General features: G+C 40.2%; 1 protein-coding gene across 1 annotated transcript in view; it reads left to right on the top strand.

Moving 5' to 3' along the window:
* The first annotated feature begins 2559 nt into the window (after window positions 1-2559).
* MCF2 (MCF.2 cell line derived transforming sequence) overlaps window positions 2560-19232 on the top strand; it is a 40962-nt gene continuing 24289 nt past the window's right edge. Inside the window, exons 1-4 of the mRNA XM_053473736.1 lie at window positions 2560-3058; window positions 13974-14042; window positions 15430-15544; window positions 17590-17680. Of these exons, the coding sequence (XP_053329711.1) occupies window positions 2962-3058; window positions 13974-14042; window positions 15430-15544; window positions 17590-17680 (372 nt within the window). The 5' untranslated portion in view covers window positions 2560-2961. The remainder of the gene's footprint in view (window positions 3059-13973; window positions 14043-15429; window positions 15545-17589; window positions 17681-19232) is intronic.

The raw sequence follows: 19232 nt of genomic DNA, 5'->3' as shown, positions 1-19232 counted from the left end.
TTTTTATATAACACACAAAAGGATAACATTAACTGAGGGGTGGGGTGACTCTAGGAACCGTCATAGTCACAAAATGCAGGAACCCCAAATCTGTTTCCGAGCTCCACAGTCTTTAGAGTCTCTTATGATTTGGATAACGTGGCACACCTTACCAGGGCCCATGGTCTTTAGTAAGGAGACTGGCACTCAGTGTCCTCCAGGAGCCCATAGCACGGAAGCTTTAGTGACGCCTGAGTACATAAAGGCAAATGGTCGGATTATGTTGGATTTACTGGGTATCCATACTTCTCCATCGTACCACCAGAAAACTTTGGGCTGCGGGAGTGGCGTTCTTATATGGCCCACTCCCCGCCCATTTCCCCTTTAATTAGCGGGAACACCCACTGACGTCAGCGGGACTTCCTGTGTGCATTCTGTAAGGGGGGCTCCAGGTAGCCATATTCCCAGGTATGTGGGTAGCCTACTGACCTCGATAAAAGACCAGACCAAGGACCGATTAAGGGTTGACTCTTTTAAATGGGCTGAAATGTTCTTATCTGGTCAAATTCTGATTCTACAACCTCTTACGCTTCAAATATATACAGTATCCCTGTATGTTCATGGCCTCTCCTATGTGCCCTTTACATAGCTTCATCAAACCTATTTGGAAATCGAACAATGGCACATAGAGGTGACCAATGAATGTGAGATTTTGTACACAAGTAACCAATGGGAGAGCGTGGGGATTTCTGGAGTAAGGAAATAAGGAGTAATATGTGACATAAGGGCACACCTGAAGAGAATAATAGGAATTTTCAATGGATACCATCTCAGTAAACCGACGTGTCACCTTCATTGGGTATCACTTCCTTGCGAAAGTTCCAGTCACCCATTGCCCAAAAGACTTAGATCTTTGTTTCATTGGATCTTACCCGAGGAGCATCAGATTGCTCCGCTGCATTCCCTGCTATATACTTATATCTCAATAATTTCTATAGAATATTTTCTACACAACAGTATGGAATCATATGTTTTACGTTCAAAACTATAAACAAATACACGAAACTGTACCGTCAAGAGACAGTTTGTACAACATTCCTAATCTAATTACACAAAGCAATTAAACCAACTGTAATTATAAGTCTGACTGTTCGTCAGCCACTCCTCAGCCACATAAAGTGGCAATTACATCATTCTTTTATCCATCCTTCACCGAGAAACACCAGATGCACGTAAACTCATAACATTTCTTCAACGTAATAATATAAATTACATCCATGGTTATGGGCATTAACCATTTAGGAGGCCCTAAAGCATCCTGGTCTTTACAACTACACCAACATCACTAAATATGTGTCTTACATACATTTCTATAAATTAACACATATATGTATTTATACTTTAGCCTGCTTGAGTGTCCAGTTAATTTTCACTACTTTTCACTATTTAAAAAATACCTGGAATGAGATCACATGAGGCTACCACAGATGATACTAAAGACGTACCTGATTAGTCTTGAGATGTACCGTCAAGTGCCGCGGCAGCACATAATTTTAGCGCACTAGGATCTTTTCTATTGAAAGCAACGTTTATTTAGCAAAAGTCTCATTACTATCACTCAATGTCTGAAGCGGCAACAGCGGTGAGGACCCTACCAGATCCTTGAGGGAGGGGCTGTTGGATACAAGGAGATCAATAAGAAATAGAGAAGCCCACTTTATACTCTATTTGACAGACCCTTCTTGTTCTAACACCTATAGATGGTTTAAAGTGGAACTGTTACATCAGATCCTGAAAGTCACTTGTGTTTAATGTATTTAATATATATGTATATACCTTTTTAAAATGATCACAAATATCTGAACCTGATATATAAAGTATCATGTGGCAACACTATGACAAAGAAAACAAAAAAAGTTAAATGTTAAAAAATCTCTATATAAGTGCCAGAATTATGATATCCTTGAGTGTGACAGTATTGTAAGGGTTAATATATATTTAACTATAAATGTATTTCTGTGGAGTTCGCTATCTCTGTATAAAGCAGGACAAGATGGCCTAGACGGATTATATCAATGAAGTACCCCCAAAAAAATACCTACATCAAAGAGAAGAGACTGACATGTTGTAATCCTGATTACTTAATCTGAATTGACTTGAACTCTTCTGTTCTAGGAGGTCTAAGACAGCTGTTATATTATGGGTAATATCAGAGGAAGCAGACAGGTTGGTAAGTTGTGTATTGCCAACATCTAGATGAGAGTAGGTGCTGGGGTAGGGCAGAGACTGCATTCATAAAGAAGTTCATGTTGGGAGGGGGTGAGGGCTGCAAACTTGAGCTCCCTGCTTGTCTCATTAGCTGAGATCTGCGTGGAGAACACTGAGACCTGGTGTTGCTCTCCTATTACAGGGGTGTTGTTGGCATTTTCTGCTTCCAGTGGATACTTTCTCTCTCCTTTGTTGATGTTCCTCTCAGGCTCTATGTGAACTGATCATTCTTGGACTAATTCAGGGATCCCCAGATCAGGGAATCCCTGGGACCTTGTTGCATTTGCTGCAGGAGCAGTTGGGATTGGAGAGTCACTTGTGAAGTGGAGCACTCTCAGATCTGCAGTCTCACTGCATCCTTAGGGATGTATCCAGAAGATGTTTAAAAGGAAATCCCTAAGCAAGGAGCTGGATGAATTCATTCTGGAGCTGTTTCTTCCAGGATTCCACAAGTGTCAGCCATACAACATATCATCTGGAATAAGCTCTCACCCTCCAGATATTACAGTCTTACCCTAAAATACTTCAGCCCTCCCTCCTGCAGTCAGCTGCTGTGCCCACAGCTCACCGCTTCTCCTGGGCGCTGCACGTCCAGGCTGGTGGAGGTGACCCTTCTGGATCTATCTCTATGCCCTGTCCCATAGGAGCTGCTGCCACATTACATGAGGGCTGCCCGGTCCTGACCCTGCCCAGTCTCAGTGACCCTGGACAGGCATGGCAGCTCCTGACACTACCCGGATCTCTGCGGTGGAAATGGAAAAGTACTTCAGCCTCCAGCAGGCAGCCTCCCTCCTGGAAACCATTCTGGAACGTAAGTGCCTCCTACCCTTCACCCATCATCCCAGAGTGATAATCCTCTGCAGTGGCATTAAAGCTACAGGCACCCTGTTTCCCTGTGGATTGCATACTGCTGCAGTGCTGCATTCAACTCCCCTATAGCGCCTCTCCTCCCTATATCGAGCTCTGACCCAGTATAGAAGTTATGACATCATGTCATACTCTGACCTCAAATGACCAGTTCTGCATGAAACCCAGTCGGTGCTGTTCACTGCCTCCTTACTGCATCAGTGCCCACCCAACCTCAGTGAATATGTCAGTGTCTTTGTATGCTTTATATCTAGGGTGATTATGATTATTGCTTATATTTTGCTCCAAAGTTTGTTGTGCTCATAATCATTGAACCCAAAAAACATACAAATAAGGGGAAAAATGAAAACAGATGCAGTACAGCTTGTTACTTTTAATTTGGCACTCACATGGTTAACAGCTGCTGCGATCGGCTATGAACTGAAAAGTCGCTGCTATTCTTCATTTATCTTTGTGTGCAGTTTAAAACATGTTTGTTAAGTGTGTGGACAGGAGGGAAAGGGTTAATATGATTCCTGTATAGCTTGGAATGATTAAATACCAGATATCACCATTACTAAGAGCCTGTCAGCTCCTATTAAGTTGCATCACAAGCAGAGATACCCCATGTTTAGCTACTTCTAACTGCAACTCCTGCAACACTAAGCCATTGGCTGATAATGCAGTCCACAATTGACAGCGTCAGTAATTGCATGTGACATCAAAAGCAGTATAAAAATGGAACCAGGAAGTAATAGTTTGTGGAAACGAGTACATCATATATCGCTATACAAAAGGAGTGCATGTATTAAAGGGACACTCCAGTCATCGTATGAACTTTAATACAAAGGTAGCTGAGTGCTCCCTTTAAATTTGAGACCAACATGCGCATGCGTGCAAAGTGCTTCCATTGATGTAAATGGGAGCATTTTCTGCCACTCACTGAGAGAGTTACAGTGGAAACCAGGTCCCCTCTTCTGAGACACTCCCCATGGAGCAGTATGCATCCCCTTCCCTCCCTCCAGGGCTAAAGCCTAAGGATATTCTAGTGCCCCCCTCGGAAGGCAGGAGCCACTCAAGGCAATAAGGAGTAGTGGTAGCCAAAAGGCACCCCCACCAAAAACTGAGTCATCAGGGATCCAGCTCCACTGTGGCATTTCTAGTGAAAAACCAAGATGACAATATCAAAAAACGCTACCGTGCACTAAAAACAAACAAAGTGAATGTGTGAAGAATGTGGTGTCAGCTCATGGTTGGTCTTTTAAAGCTTTATCTGTCCACCCATCAACCAAACGCTAGGGCATGTTTAAGTGAGGTAAAAAATAAAAATATGCATTGTAGGGTCTACAGCACTCTGATCAACCCAGTAGTCGAGATGAATAGCGCTCCTACACAACTCACCATCGGTGCTGACCACCACAGACAACCAGACTGAGGAGGGAGCTCTTAGAGAACCTTGGGCTCCACGACCCATTCAGCCTTAAGGCCAGAGGACTGATCCTTCCCTCTCTCACAGGTTTAGTTTTCTGAGGGAATCACGCTTCCGCCATCCGATGTGAAGAAGTGAACACGGTTTAGGATCGCACTGGAAACCAATTCTCTTATCATTTTCTGAGGCTGCAATCCTCATGGTTGGATAATCAGCCCTTTTGTCCCCCCCCTGTCCCAATTCAGGAGAAAAACCGTGTCAGTGACTCAAAGAAAAACACACATGCACAAAACCAAAAAATAGTGCTTGTGAACGGTGTGATTTAATGTGCCGTATTCTGGCTCAGTCCTGAGCTGATATTTAAAAATAACCCCACACACACACCAGCAACCATAGGCCAGATCACTTTAAGTGAGAGATGACAAACAAAAAAGATGGTCGTTCTTGGCCTTTCGTAAGGGGAGAAAAACTTGATACATTACATGGTTTGGAACATCCAAAATATCTTCATGGAGGCTCCAGGTTTTAGCCACTATTTTCTACCTGCACCTCCTTGCTTTATATGCACATGTGTCATTATTTTGTAGATGGTTTTGGTTTGTTTATTAACAGAACTTGCACTTGCTGGAAATGCCACAGTGTCCCCTCATGCCCTTAAAGACTTCAGTGGTCTCCCTCCTCGTTGGTATACCTGGAAACTCTCAGGCTCTGGCTATGCGGACCTCTCCTTGCAGGATGCGGGTAGGAGGTCCTGCTGACATCAGTCAGTTATGATAAGATTTTAATGGGGAAGGAGGGGATGATTGGGATGTGCCGCTTCCACAACCCAGAGTTTCCCCTTAGTGACCCGGAGAAGTGGCGCATCACTCGAGGTCTCCAATGACAGCCTTTTGGTGGAGGAGGGGGTGTTGTGTTTTTTGGGCTACCACCCACCTTGAAGACTTCAGTGATTTCTCTTCTTGGAGAGGATCTGGAGAGGCTTTGGCTTCGTGGTGAAGCATGGGACCGCATATCCCCCGTGGGATAATTATGGACCTGATTGCCACTGTGGCCTTTCTGCTAAAACACCATTCACCTCTTTTTCACCAGACGATCAGAGTACCTCCTGTTCACAATGTAATCAATTAATAGTTATCTGCAGTAATGAATGGATGGGAAATCCAAATACTAGTTCAGAACATAAATAATCTTTTGTATATATATGCAGTAAAATCCACCACTGAATTCACTGTTTGAAAATAAATTACATTCTAACTGCAGTTATATCCGTGCTGCATATCATGCCAGCATGGAGTAATACAAATCTCTGCATATAACATGTATGTGAGCATAGTACACAATATCACCAAACGTGACTCTCCCAGCACCTATCCACAACACCAGCTGCACCTCGTCAATGTGGTTTCCCTTTCCTCATATACCAAATAATACAAACAATCCAAAAACAGTGATAAAATGTAATCTAATAAAAACATAAATAAACAACACAGAACCCGAATGTAACAATGTATCCCAGGTATAGCAATTCTTATGAAGATATCTTCAAAATAAACCCGTAGCGCTCCCAGGTACGATTGTGGGTCAGAAAATTAAAAGGGAACCTTGACTGCTTTTAGCATAATAAAAGTCATTTCTACAACTTTGCTAACCATACATGTTTTTGGAGATATTTGATTTAAAGGTAAGGGGCAGTTTTAAGTTATGGAAGATGAGATCCAAATCATTCTTGTGTTCAGATATAATTATCTTTTCTTTAACCCTGTCTGATTAGCTGCCCCCCCCCCAAGAGAGGGACAGCACCTTCACATATGGAAAGAAATTGCTTAATGTGGATGAATAAACATCCAGAACAGGTCAATATGGCTGTTCCCTTGCTGTACATATGGTATTTAAGGTATGGATATAGAAGAGAGGTTTGAGGGAGTGCGGGTGTGTGTACGAAGCATACCTGTGGGCCATATTTATAGTTGTCATCTGTTTGTGGGTTTTTTGCTGGCATAGGAATAAAGGGAGGGGGGCATCTCAGATCAATCATTATTTTTTAACCTATAAATGAGCTATATAGGTGAAACATTACCAACTATAAGGTGATACCTTATCTTTTTTAATGACACTTTATTTAAGATGATCAGATTTTCCGCCATTGAATACAATAAATATTCCAGCATCAGTACTGCCCTCCCACTTTCTCATTAAAAAACGTCAACAGGAATGCCCACCGACCTCAGGTTATGGTTATTGTGCGGTTCGGTCTTTCAATGGAAAAAAAAAAATCTCTACTGAGATTTATTAATTATCGTAACATGAAGGAAAAAACTATGTTTTTTTAAGTGGAACAGCATCTTTAAAGGGTGCCACTCAAAAAAAAAACCTGACAACCCTCATTGATACTTCTAGAAACTTAATTGCCCCACTAACACCAACGAAATTCTAATTTTACATCCCATGAGCAACCGGTACTGTATGTCTGAATCACATACTAGGAAATCTACTAGCCGTTGATCACAGAGCGCCAGGACAATGAGACTCTCTCTCATCAATATTTTATTTTATCTTTTGTCTTGTTTTAAGGCTCATTAAAGTTAATGTTGGCAATAATTTAAGATATGATAGGACCTGTTGAAAGCGCAGTTAGAACAAGAGGACAAATATTAAATCGTAGCTTCGAAATTCATTTTTGACAAAGCTCATGGAAACATCTGTCATACATCTCTGGATAAAAGGCAACACCTGGTTCTTTGTCACAGCTAAAATGATTAAAGAACAATGCGTGTCTCATGTGTGGAACCATTTTTCCATTGCTCAGTGTAGAATGCATCCTTAAAGAGGCAATTAACCCTAATTTACATGGTATGTCCGCACTTTATCATACAGTTCCAATTACATTCATTAATCCCACGCGTTCTACCTCTTTCATTTATTTTGCATGTACTTTTGTAGTCTGACTTCAATGTGTAATGTCATTTGTTCATGGATAATATTGCATGTTAACAAATCAACTTTATTACATATGCCATATGGCTAATATTGACTAAACTGATGCCAGTGGCACTGAACTTCTTCCTTTCTACTTTTATGTGACTGGGCAATATTAAAATGGAGAATATCCCTAAATGGCGGGGTACAGGCAGAGAGATGTACGCATGGCTCCTGGAAAGACCCTGGAGGCCCAGGTGTTAAACATAAACTTGGCCCAAAGATTTCTTATGTCAAACATAACCTATCATTTTTTCTTTTTATAATTAATACATATTCAGCTGAAGCTATTCAATTCCTACCTAATCCCTGCCTGTATTGTAAATCCATCTATTGCCATCTATTTATTTATTTATTGCCAACGTAAATATCCATTGGTCCTCTTATACCATTCCCTGGGCTGTGGTGCCTACAAAATCGTGTGGACTTCATCTGGTTGTGTGGTGTTTTCTCACACCTGACACACAGATGTATTTACCTTGGATGCTGCCCTAGACCTAACCCAGGGCAGGCCTTATTGCCGAGCGCTAAGATACGGCATTATATACCGGGGCTTCGCCATTTGGGGAAGAACAGCACTGGGCAGAAATGAACTATGGAGGATTGTACAAGATGGGTGTGAGTGGGCTGGTAGGGGGGTCATTGATTGGTCCATTGAGCAGTGGCACTCCAGGGACCCTGATAGGGCCAAAGGACAATTGGCTTCCATTAATGCGGCTGAAGGGCTGCCTCCTCCCTGCATCTGCCGGGAGATCTTTTAAAAAAAACCACAAAAATACAAAATAAAATTTAACATTTCTGTTGGCGTTTCTGTCTAACTGTCACTGCAGCGCTACGCAGTAAACCTCATTTAACAAAAATGAAGTAATTATCTTTTATAGATTTTTTTTGTATTTTAAGTATTTCATAAGATTTTTTACTTGTTTTAACAGATAATAGCATTGTTTGGTAACAGGTTTTAGCAGGATCCATTGTCTGTTGTGTGGTAATCTTGTTTTATTAGATTTGTTGTTTAGCTAGACAAATCATCTTTGTGTTAAGTTTAAAGCTTCTTAGGAAAAGCAATTTATTTGACAAGAAAGTGATAGTTGTCTAAAATAGCTATAATGTGTCATGATAAATCTCAATGCCTAAAGCAGTTAATGACATCAGCAGAAGTGGTGTTATAGTAGAGAAATGTGTTAAAAAAAATTAGATATCAATATTAAAATATGACCTTCAGCTTTCAGTGTAAGTGATAAAAATAGGCTAATACATGTATGTGGGTAGTGTGTACCGTGCATCACAAACCAACTACCACCTAAACCCCACCAATTAACGACACAGAGACTGAAGTTGGATAAAACAGGCCACAGCATATTTTATTAAGAATAACCACAAACACTGCGTTGGCCTAAACACCATAAACCAATAAACATAAATACACAATAAACCACACAATAAATAGTAAATACAAATATACATAACACATAATACATTCAAACATAGCCAACACAGGAACTGAATTAACCCCGTCCTTGCCGGCCGCTCACCACTGTACAATCCAGACCACAGGTGCTCACCTCCCCCCTCGTCCAAACAAAAATGACAGCTACCTTCCGCTGTCCCACAACTAATGCTAACCACCAGCCGACCATAAGCTCGGTGGGCACGTCCAATAACATTGACAGCTAACTTCCGCTGTCCCAGAACTAATGCTAACCACCAGCCGACCATAAGCTCGGTGGGCACGTCCAATAACATTGACAGCTAACTTCCGCTGTCCCAGAACTAATGCTAACCACCAGCCGACCATAAGCTCGGTGGGCACGTCCAATAAAAAACACCAGAGGTTAGGGGAGGATTGAGCCTTCCTTCACACCAGCATCCAAACTCCATCACTTACCAAAACCAGACCGGCAAGGACACACAAACCGCCAGCTGTGACAAAAGAAAGAAAGTTAGTACACAAAAAAATAGGGAGGGAGGGTGGGAAGCAGGTAAGTCTGTTGACTGTCTCTGGAAAAATGACAGTGACCGGGGTCACCCAGAAGGCACCCTTTATCCCTTAGTGACTCCCGCCCCTACATTTACATACCCCAATCAAAAACACACATGCCCTGAGCATGCACTCACCCACACACATACATGCTCCCTGTCCATTTAGCTACGCTGATTCCCAGGAGCCTTTACTATACATATTTTTATTATTTTTTGTATTTTTTTTTACTGTGTATTGCATAGTTATTGGGGTGAGGGTTACTGGAGAATTGGATAGGGATAGGGTAAGGTAGGGGTTAAAAAATAAAATAAAGAAATAAAAACAAAAAAATTTAACATTTAAATATTAAGTTATAAAGGACTATAGGGTGGTTTTCAAATTAGGAGAAGTTAACAAATATATTTTTTGTATTTTCACATTTATACTAGCCGTGGATGTTTTATTTACCTGCAAAACTGTGAATAATGTGTTTTTAGCCCATTTTTATACATATTTTTTTCATAAAAAATAATGACATATATGGATTTTTTTTTTTAATCCCTACATGTCCCCAAAATTTTTTAAATATGTATATAATAGTGAGAAAGAGGGAAACACCTAGCCAAAAACATGGTCCTGAAGGGATTAAATCTAACCACAAATGATAAATCTACATGAAATGCAGACTTACCTCCCAATTTAGACACTTGAAATATTGAGGGTTGGCCCTTCATGTTGCATAGGGAGTCAGGGACATGAAACCGCAGCTGTGAACTCCCGCTTAAGTGAATAAAGCACATTGAGATCATTTCTTCTCATTACAGAACTACATCCTGGAAAGAGAACAGATTTGTTATATGGAATATGCATGGTGTTATTTTCTCCCCATATGCCATCATGGAAATGTAGACAAATGAAGTTCCGAGAGGCTGATCAGAATGAGCTATGCTTCCCAAAGCTATAGGGAGCCCTTAGATAATTTGTAGATGATTACGTGAGCCTGGCACAGCTCATTTCAGACCAGCTTGAGACATGCAAATGGGCGCACAAGTGCTTTTCTTTGCAGGGCGACAACGGAAAGGTAGTAGAGTTTTAATGTGACTGTTCCTTTCGATAATACTACTTTAAATAGGCCTTTCATTCAAATCTGCAAAGTTAACTCTTGAAAGGCATTTTCAAAATTAAATTCATTTGCTGTATTGCTACGGTGAATTATGATTTTTCAACGACTACGATACATATTTAGCAATTTTTTTACATGATACCAACCTTTATTTACAACCTGAATGTGTTAATTAGCCAACTGTGCATATATGAAAAGACATGTACGGTCCAATGTCCCTATTGATAGTACCGGGGCTGGACTGGGCATGAAAAATTGCTCTGGCACTTTATGGCAAGTGACTGCTAAATGTGACAGTAAGGCAATGTTTTGCCCACTTGGATGGACAGTCTAGCGCTGGATAGTACTGATAATATTTAACTATAAAATCCTAGCTCTGCTCAATTGGAATTACCGGACTATTCTGTTGACCGGCTATGGATGCTAGGGTTTGAATTATGGCAGACGAAGCAGAGCTGCAGTCTGTTTTTTTCCCCTGAACCTATTTGTCATTTCTACTATGTGGAGCTACTAGGTGTGTATTATATAGATCTGTTGTTTGCTGATGGTGGAGGCCATGCAAACTGAACAGGCATATATCGTTTTTAACCTTCACTTAACACTCAGCTCCTTTAAAAGGGCTTCTCTCGATCTTGACAAGTCGTATTACGGTAGTTTAAAGTCACTAAATTCTAAATTCTTCTGTTACGTAAAGTTCATGCTCTACTTTTGACCAATGATTAGCCAATGTGCAATTTATCAGGAAAACATGTTCCAGGAACTGAGAGTCACACCAAGAAAGTTAATCTAAGAATGAGACAGCATGCCTTCGTGCCATAACAGTGCACCTTGTAGGTATAACAAAGTGCCATGACAAAATGATCTAATGATCACTGAAGGTAAGTGGAAGTCAAAAGTGATTCAAAATCGGCACACTTGATTCTTGAAATGTTTCATTTCTTCAGTCACTATCGATGTATCTGTTGTGTAAAGGTTGGTGATTTCAGTTTTAACATATTATTGTGGCACAAGTTTTCTACTTATACCGTCACATGATATTGTTAAAAACCACCTTCGTTGCACTCAACATACTTAACGCTATCGCTTATGGTAAGTCAGACCACAATACTACCTATGATAAATTGTACTTTGTTATGAGATGAACGAGCATGTAAACAGCCATCTCCATAAACAAACGTTGGCAGTAGAATGGGTCGAAGCGGTAGACCAAGCATCAGCTGTAGAGTGGCTCTGAAACAGTGGAAACATGTTCTCTGGAGAGGTGGATCATGCTTCAATCTGGTAGTCTAATGGATGAATCTGGGTTTGGCGGATGCCAGGAGAACACTACCTACCACGAATGCATAGAGCTTTGCATAGTTTGGTGGAGGAGGGATAATGGTCTGGGGCTGTTTTTCAGGGTTTGGGATAGCCCCCTTAGTTCCAGTGAAGGGTAATGTTAATGGCACAACATACAAAGACATTTTAAAAATTTAGAACTTTGTGACTAGTTTGTGGAAGACCCTTTCCTGTTCTATCATGAATGTGCCATTGTGCAGAAAGTAAGGTCCATATAGACATGGTTTGACGCGTTTGGTGTGGAGGAACTTGAGTGGCCTTAATGGAGCCGTGACCATAACCCAATTGAACACATCTGGGATGTGTTCCCTTTCTAATCCAACATCAGTGCCAGATCTCCAACAAACTTTTTTGGCTGGATGGGCACACTAGATCTTGTTGAAAGGCTTCCAAGAATAGCAGAGGCTGTTATAGCCACAAAGTGGGGCCAACGCCATATTAATGCCTATGGTTTTGATATGGGATGTCCAACAAGATTATCTATCTATGTGTGATCAAGTGATCACATACTTTTGGTTATATGGTGTATATGACCTTAGATAAAATAGTTGATGCAAACTAAAGTATAAGGGTGAATACTTAACATTTAGGTGAACAAATATTATACACTCACAGATACGGTGCTGTTCAAAAATATTTGCTCCTTCCATTCTAATTTTACTTACTTGTCACATTTAAATGTTTCAGATCATCCAACTAATTTTAATATAAAACAAAGACAATGAGGGTAAACACAAAATACAGCTTTTAAATGATTCTTTTATATCGCTGTGGAGGAATTTTGGCACATTTTCTTAAATTGTGTTAATTCAGGACTTTTTGTGTCTTTAAGTCATTCAGAGGTGGACTTGTTTGTGTGCTTTGGATCATTGTCCTGCTGCGTAACCCAGCTGCATTTGAGCTTTAGGTCACAAGCTGATGGCCACACATTTGTCTTCAGGATTTTCAAGTAAAGATCAGAATTCATGGTTTCATCAATTATGGCAAGTCACCCAGGTCCTGAAGCAGCGAAGCAACCCCAGACCATCACACTACCACCATTATCAATATTCAAGGTTGTTTTATAGGGAGGTTTGCTAAAGTCAATGTGTTATTTTCTGTACAGGTATTTATAGTAAGAAAATATTAATATCATAACTAAGGTAAGGCTAGGGTAGTCCACCTGATTCCAAAAGAAAAATAGGTCTACATGAACATACCAGTTACCCTTTTCAGTGTAATTCTTCCTCTTTATTTCCTTATACACATGTTTACAGTGCTCACAAAGTGTCCCTATCTTTATCCGTGTCTTGCTGAATATTACCCATGGCTGATTTAAAAATAATAACCTGGTCTGTTAAAAAAGACAAATACCTGGGTGTGGATGCCATTGTGTGTTTACGTAGTAATCTAACATTAATCACTGCGACAGGCTGGTATTAGATATTTATAAATACCCTTAAACCGAGCACGGAGCCTGTAGTGAAAACTCGTTTTTACGGCACTGAAATAAATAAATCTGGGCATGCCTTCCAACGGTCCTTGTTTATAACCCAAATCTCTCTAACTCTCTTTCCTCCTAATGCCTCCCTGTCCTAGAAGCTGAGAGTGGTTGGTGGTATGGTTCCTAGAAATAATTGTAATGTGTATATTACATGCATTTGGTTTCTGAATGAAATCATTGATAAAGTCATGCATCCAACCACAACTCAGTTGTCAACCACAAAAAAAGTTGTCAGGAGCGTTTGTTGGAGAGCTGTGTTACCGCTCCATGACTTCATTTTACATTAGGAGGGGAGGGCTGGCACCTTCTTGCCAGCTGAATGGCACCACCGGCCCCTTGCCCTGCCCTGTAACATACATTCTCGCACACACTTACACTGCACTCAGTATAACACATACACAAACCTACACATACACACTAACATTAACAAACACACACACATACTTACACATAAACACATACATACACATATACACTCATGGAGCTTAATTCCTAATAAAGTACTCTATTTTTTGTTATCTACAAAATATTTTTATTTTACAAACCTAATAACGTTCTGCTTGTTTCACAGAAACGGCAGCTCCTATCTGCGCTAAAGACATCACGGATCTCTTGATGAAAGACCTTGCCTTTTTGTCTGGTGAGTACAGCGAGGTTCCCTGTTTGCCCGTGTAACCGAATACTCAGGATGAACTCGTAAACTATTTGGCAAAGTGATACCCCCAGCATTATGTTTAAGAGACTAGTGCCATGAGACGTGTACTTAATAAAACATTACATCCGTACAGATATAGTTTCCCCACTGCAGTGTTTTTTTTTAATTCAATTTATTCTCCCTCCTATCTTAAATTTAGCAAACCTAATAGTGTTAGAGAGATAATATAAATGCTGTTCCTTATTTATTAGGAGAAATTCTGCAAATGTGGCACTTTTAGCAGGAACAGTCCACTGGTTTCCGTGGCAACAACCCCCGAATTTAGAACCCTGCCCCAGATTTTCTCATAATAAGTATGTCTCATAGTTTATGTCATCATTTAGCTAGCACTGAACTTTCCTAATTCCTGATTAATAGATCAGTTCATAGTCTATTTGTGAACCTTTTCGTTGGCTTATTACAGCTGTGTGATGTTCAGTAGAACATTGTGATACTGAAAGATTCATTTATTCCGGTTTTGAAAGAATTTGCCTCATCCTTTTTGAGTAATTTTAATATAAAAGTCACATTTTGTCATTTCATGTACATCCGTTCTCTGTTCTGCTAACTAAATAGGTAAAAGTAGGAAAAGGCATTGGAGTTATCAGAATAATTAGACTCTTGAATTAAATCTAATTGTCATGCTCCAATTTCGCAGGAAAAATGCTTTGATAAAATGCCTCAAGGGCTACAAAGAGTTCGGTCTTTTACAGAATATTTATTTTGTTCCCTCGCTTCAATTTGACGTGCCGTAATAGCACCGAGATGTGACATTTTATTCCCGTTTTTATTAATATATGATTATGACTCACAGTTTTTTATGTATACTGGACTTTTCCATAAACATTCACTAAAGGTTGAGTTAAATTAGGTTGGCGGTTATGTCCAGCTGCTGAGACCAACTCAGCTTAAATAAAGCAACGCCCATATTTACTAAACTCACTCCAACTCAAGTGGATTTCAAGTCAACTGAAACTCAATTTACGATGTGAGTTGCAGTGGAAAGTAGAGCAAGATAATCATCTTGACTCCTCTGGACACAAGTCAACAGTTCAAACTCTTGATAAATCAAGCAGACTGGCAGATGACTGTTAACTCAACTGCATTAGAATCTTGGTGGGAATCTTAATGGGAAACATGAGAGCATTCAACAGCATCTGAGCTTTTTAGTGAACAATCAAGTTATTGTTTCTAGAAAGTTTAATGAGTGTTGACTCAGGTCTGTAACTTAATTGACAGCCAGGACTAGCAATGAATAGCCAATACCATGTTGATAACTTAATCTGCATGAAAATGTAATAAACGTAATAAATCCTTTATTTCGATTTGTTAGGCGGTCGAGGAAAAGATAACGACTGGATCATAACTCTTCCAGAAAATTTGACATTCAATGACGTTCCTGAATGTGATCTCCAGAATATACTGACTTACTTAACTTCCATTCCAAGGTATATATATATATATATATGTATATTATATATAACAATGCTTTATTTGAATTTTCCACAAACAGGGTAAGAATGCTAGCTGACATATAAACATAATATTATGTAACATTAAGAACGGCAGTGATAGGTGTGACACACAGATCTGACCTATATCTGAGAAGGAGTAAATACTTCTTAAAATGACCTTTTCTATAAAATGATTTCTTACATTTTTTAAAATATTTTATCACTTTGAGGACTGAACCTGCCTCTACACATGCCAGCCTCCCTCGGGAAGGGTTCGGTGTCAGAGAGCTGAGCGCCATGTAGATGATACCTTTATATGGGCCAACAAAGAAGAAAATGTAGAGTTGCTTAAGTATTCAAGATCCCAGGGGGGCAATAAAGGTATCACGTATGACCAAAAACTGCCTATATAGTTAACTCCTTAACATCGGGGCATCATAGAAACCAAGTAAATGTCCCTGCTGATTCTGCCTTAGCCCTTCTAGGAGAGACCACTGTAATGTCAGGATTATTTGTTCCCTACTGCTACTCATTTACAAATATATGATAGGTAAACATTCTATTACTTGCATTACAGTTTTACTGTTCTATGCTCCCGACTGTTATTGGCTTCCATTTGTGCCTTTCCTGTTTCATTTTCTGTTGCCACTACGACCAGTCCATTAACCTGTTGTTTAACTGGTACCTTTGCACAAACTGCTAGTGATAAGCAGGACATAAAATATAGCTGCTTTCAGATAAAACTGAAATTAGCTGTATGAAGAAAGTTACAATAGTAATCTCAGAAAGCCCAGAAGTTAAATAAAGTGAAAGCGAAACCTATGCTTTTGTGTCCTTATGCTGTACCTTCACAATCAATATTAGCCTTTATCTTAAACTCGTTTATATATTCTACAATCATTATCGGAAAAGAATACAGAAACGTTTTGAAATTGGATATTTATTGCACACAGTTATTTGAATGTGTTATCTGGTAATGTGTTAACGTGTTAAGTTGAGCTGAGAAGAGATAGACATGGTCATTTCCCCCATGACCTGCTCAGTTCCAAAAATTGTGGGCCACTGCCAGAAGCCTTGTTTTACAATTCCATGGATATCCGCCTGGATATTTAAAGTAATTAATAGGGCCCTAGGCAGCGTTTACAGTATTCGACCTGTACTAATTCTTATACTACGGTGCCCTTCGCAAATATTGGCGCCCTTGGTAAATGTGCAAAGAAAGTTGAAGCTGTGAAAATTGTCTATATTGTTTAAACTTTTTATCCTTTGAAAATGCCATTTTCCACTGTCAGGGCAATAATTAAGAAGTTCCAGTCAACTGGAAATGTTATGAATTAACCAGGAAGAGGATGTGTGTCTATATTGTCTCAAGGACGGTTAGAGTGGCCACAAAATTTCCAAGGACCACAGCTTGAGAATTGCAGAAGTTAGTTGCGTGTTGGGGTCAGAAAGTCTCCAAAACTACAATTTGATGTCACCTACATCACCACAAGTTGTTTGGAAAGGGTTTCAAGAAAAAAGCCTCTACTCGCATCCAAAAACATGGTTTACTGACCATAAAATCAAGGTCCTACCATGGCCACCCCAGTCCCCTGACTTGAACCCTATAGAAAACCTGTGGGGTGAACTGAACAGGAGAGTCCACCAGTATCTCAGATCCCTTGCCGTGTATTCTCCAACCTCATCAGGCATTATAGAGCTGTTATCAGAGCGACTGTTATCTTGGCAAGGGGGGGGGAGCACAAAGTATTGACTAAAAGGGTGCCAATAGCTGTGACACACATATATTTAACCTTTTTTTGATAAACCTGTGTTGTGTTAGCAATTGTTTGATATCCATGAGAGAAGAGTAGTTTTGTGTATTGTTTGAAGAAACAACTGAAAGGTTAAACAATAATTTACATTTTTCACAGCCTTCTTTGCTCATATTTACCAAGGGTGCCGATATTTGTGGAGGGCGCTGTAGCTGTTCTTTAAAAAATGTAATAATCTCACTTGGAAACATTTTTCTGTAATATTTTTAATGTTTTCCCTTGTAGCAAACAAGAAAGGGATGTTAAATTCATTATCCTGTTAGACAGAAGACTGGATACCTGGACGTCTATAAAACTAGCACTGCAGAAATTATCCGTAAGTTAATTCTGTATGAAACATAGTGTTAATGACATATTAAACAAGGGTCTATTGGACTACAATTTGACACATCCCAGACAGGTCTCGGCATAATTGACCATATTCTTAGAAGATTGTGTGGGAATGGGAAGAATAGATCATCTAAATAATCTACAGCAACCACGACTGCCCAGCTATATCTTATGTCAAATTTCTTTAATTTAAACGTAAATGAAAGAAAAGGCAGACGATTATAGTGGTGAGTCCCTTTTAAGAGGGTGCAGACCCCATCCTGTACACCTCCATTTTTCCCTGTGGGATGGAGGTGGTTAATTTAACAAAAAATAAAAAAAAAAACTCATCCATCTCTACAAGTAACTGCGCTCTTCATTTTTTTTCTATTAGAGAACCGCAGATATAAATCTCTTGACCCTTGCACTGCCCATACCCAGGAGGTTCCCCATTCTCAAACCCGAAATAAGAGACAGACACCAGCAGGATTGGATTTAGAAAAGGCCGAGACATTTATTTAACAAATGTCTCGACATAACTTTATTTAACATCTTATAAATTATTGTAAAAACACTTTAATAATAACTTCTGTATAAATACTATACAGTCTTCTGTACACCTGTGTACAAACAGCTGAGGGTTCCCAACCTAAACACAAAACAATGGCTTCACACTACCCCTTCCGCCGGATACCACAATCGCCCAAGCGACCGCGGGTCGGATAGGGGAGCTCCACCTTAACGCTTTGGTTAATCCTGTACAGGGAGGGCATTAACTCTAACCTCTAACCAAAACCATCAACTCGCCACTCCCATTATCATTCAAACTTCTCCAGGGAACTCCTCCGCCACAGCAAAGAAAACGGATCCTGCAAAAAGAAAGAGGGAAAGAGGGAAAGAAAAAACACACAAAGCCAAAACAAAAACACAAAGCAAAAGACAAAAAGAGGGAGGGCGGGCGGGAAACTGCTCCTGTGGTGTTCAGTAATTGCCCCTTGCACGTGTGCTTAGAGGGGCTTTATAGCCCTGTCCCCTTCCCCCTACAGTCACGTTCCTTGTGACTTCCCCCTCGTTCCCTGTGCATTCTAACCTCGTGCTAACCCTTGCTGAGTTAACCCTTTCCTGCCCTAATACCATGTGCACCGTCCTGTAGTGCTGGCAGGGTCATGTTCCCCTTACGCCTATGACTCCAGGGTTTCTTGCTGAGTGCCAACGCTCGAAGCCCATAGAGTTCTGTTCCTGATTTATTTGATCACTTCATATTGTCAGTGTCTTTAAGCATTGCTCATATATTAAATGTCCTTTAGAAAATCCGTTCATTTAACACTTTCCCTGCTAGGTTTGTCTGGCCCTCCTGAACAGGACAGCTGGCAGTGTATAGGTTAAAAGTAAGCCATGTCCCATCACATGCAGACATTTGATAGCCAGGTGTGTGTATATTCGGTGGTTCTGCGCGGAGGATGCTTCCCCGTGTGGTTATGCGAGCCAGTAGATGTGTGTCTGCTGTAGAGTAACGTGCACACTGACGAATCAATGCAGGGCTCGCTGTCTGAGCAGTT

This window comes from Spea bombifrons, chromosome 8 (assembly GCF_027358695.1).
Source record: "Spea bombifrons isolate aSpeBom1 chromosome 8, aSpeBom1.2.pri, whole genome shotgun sequence".
Lineage (NCBI taxonomy): Eukaryota > Metazoa > Chordata > Amphibia > Anura > Pelobatidae > Spea > Spea bombifrons.
Note: the sequence above shows the minus strand (reverse complement) of the source record. Positions and strands in the feature narration are given on the sequence as shown.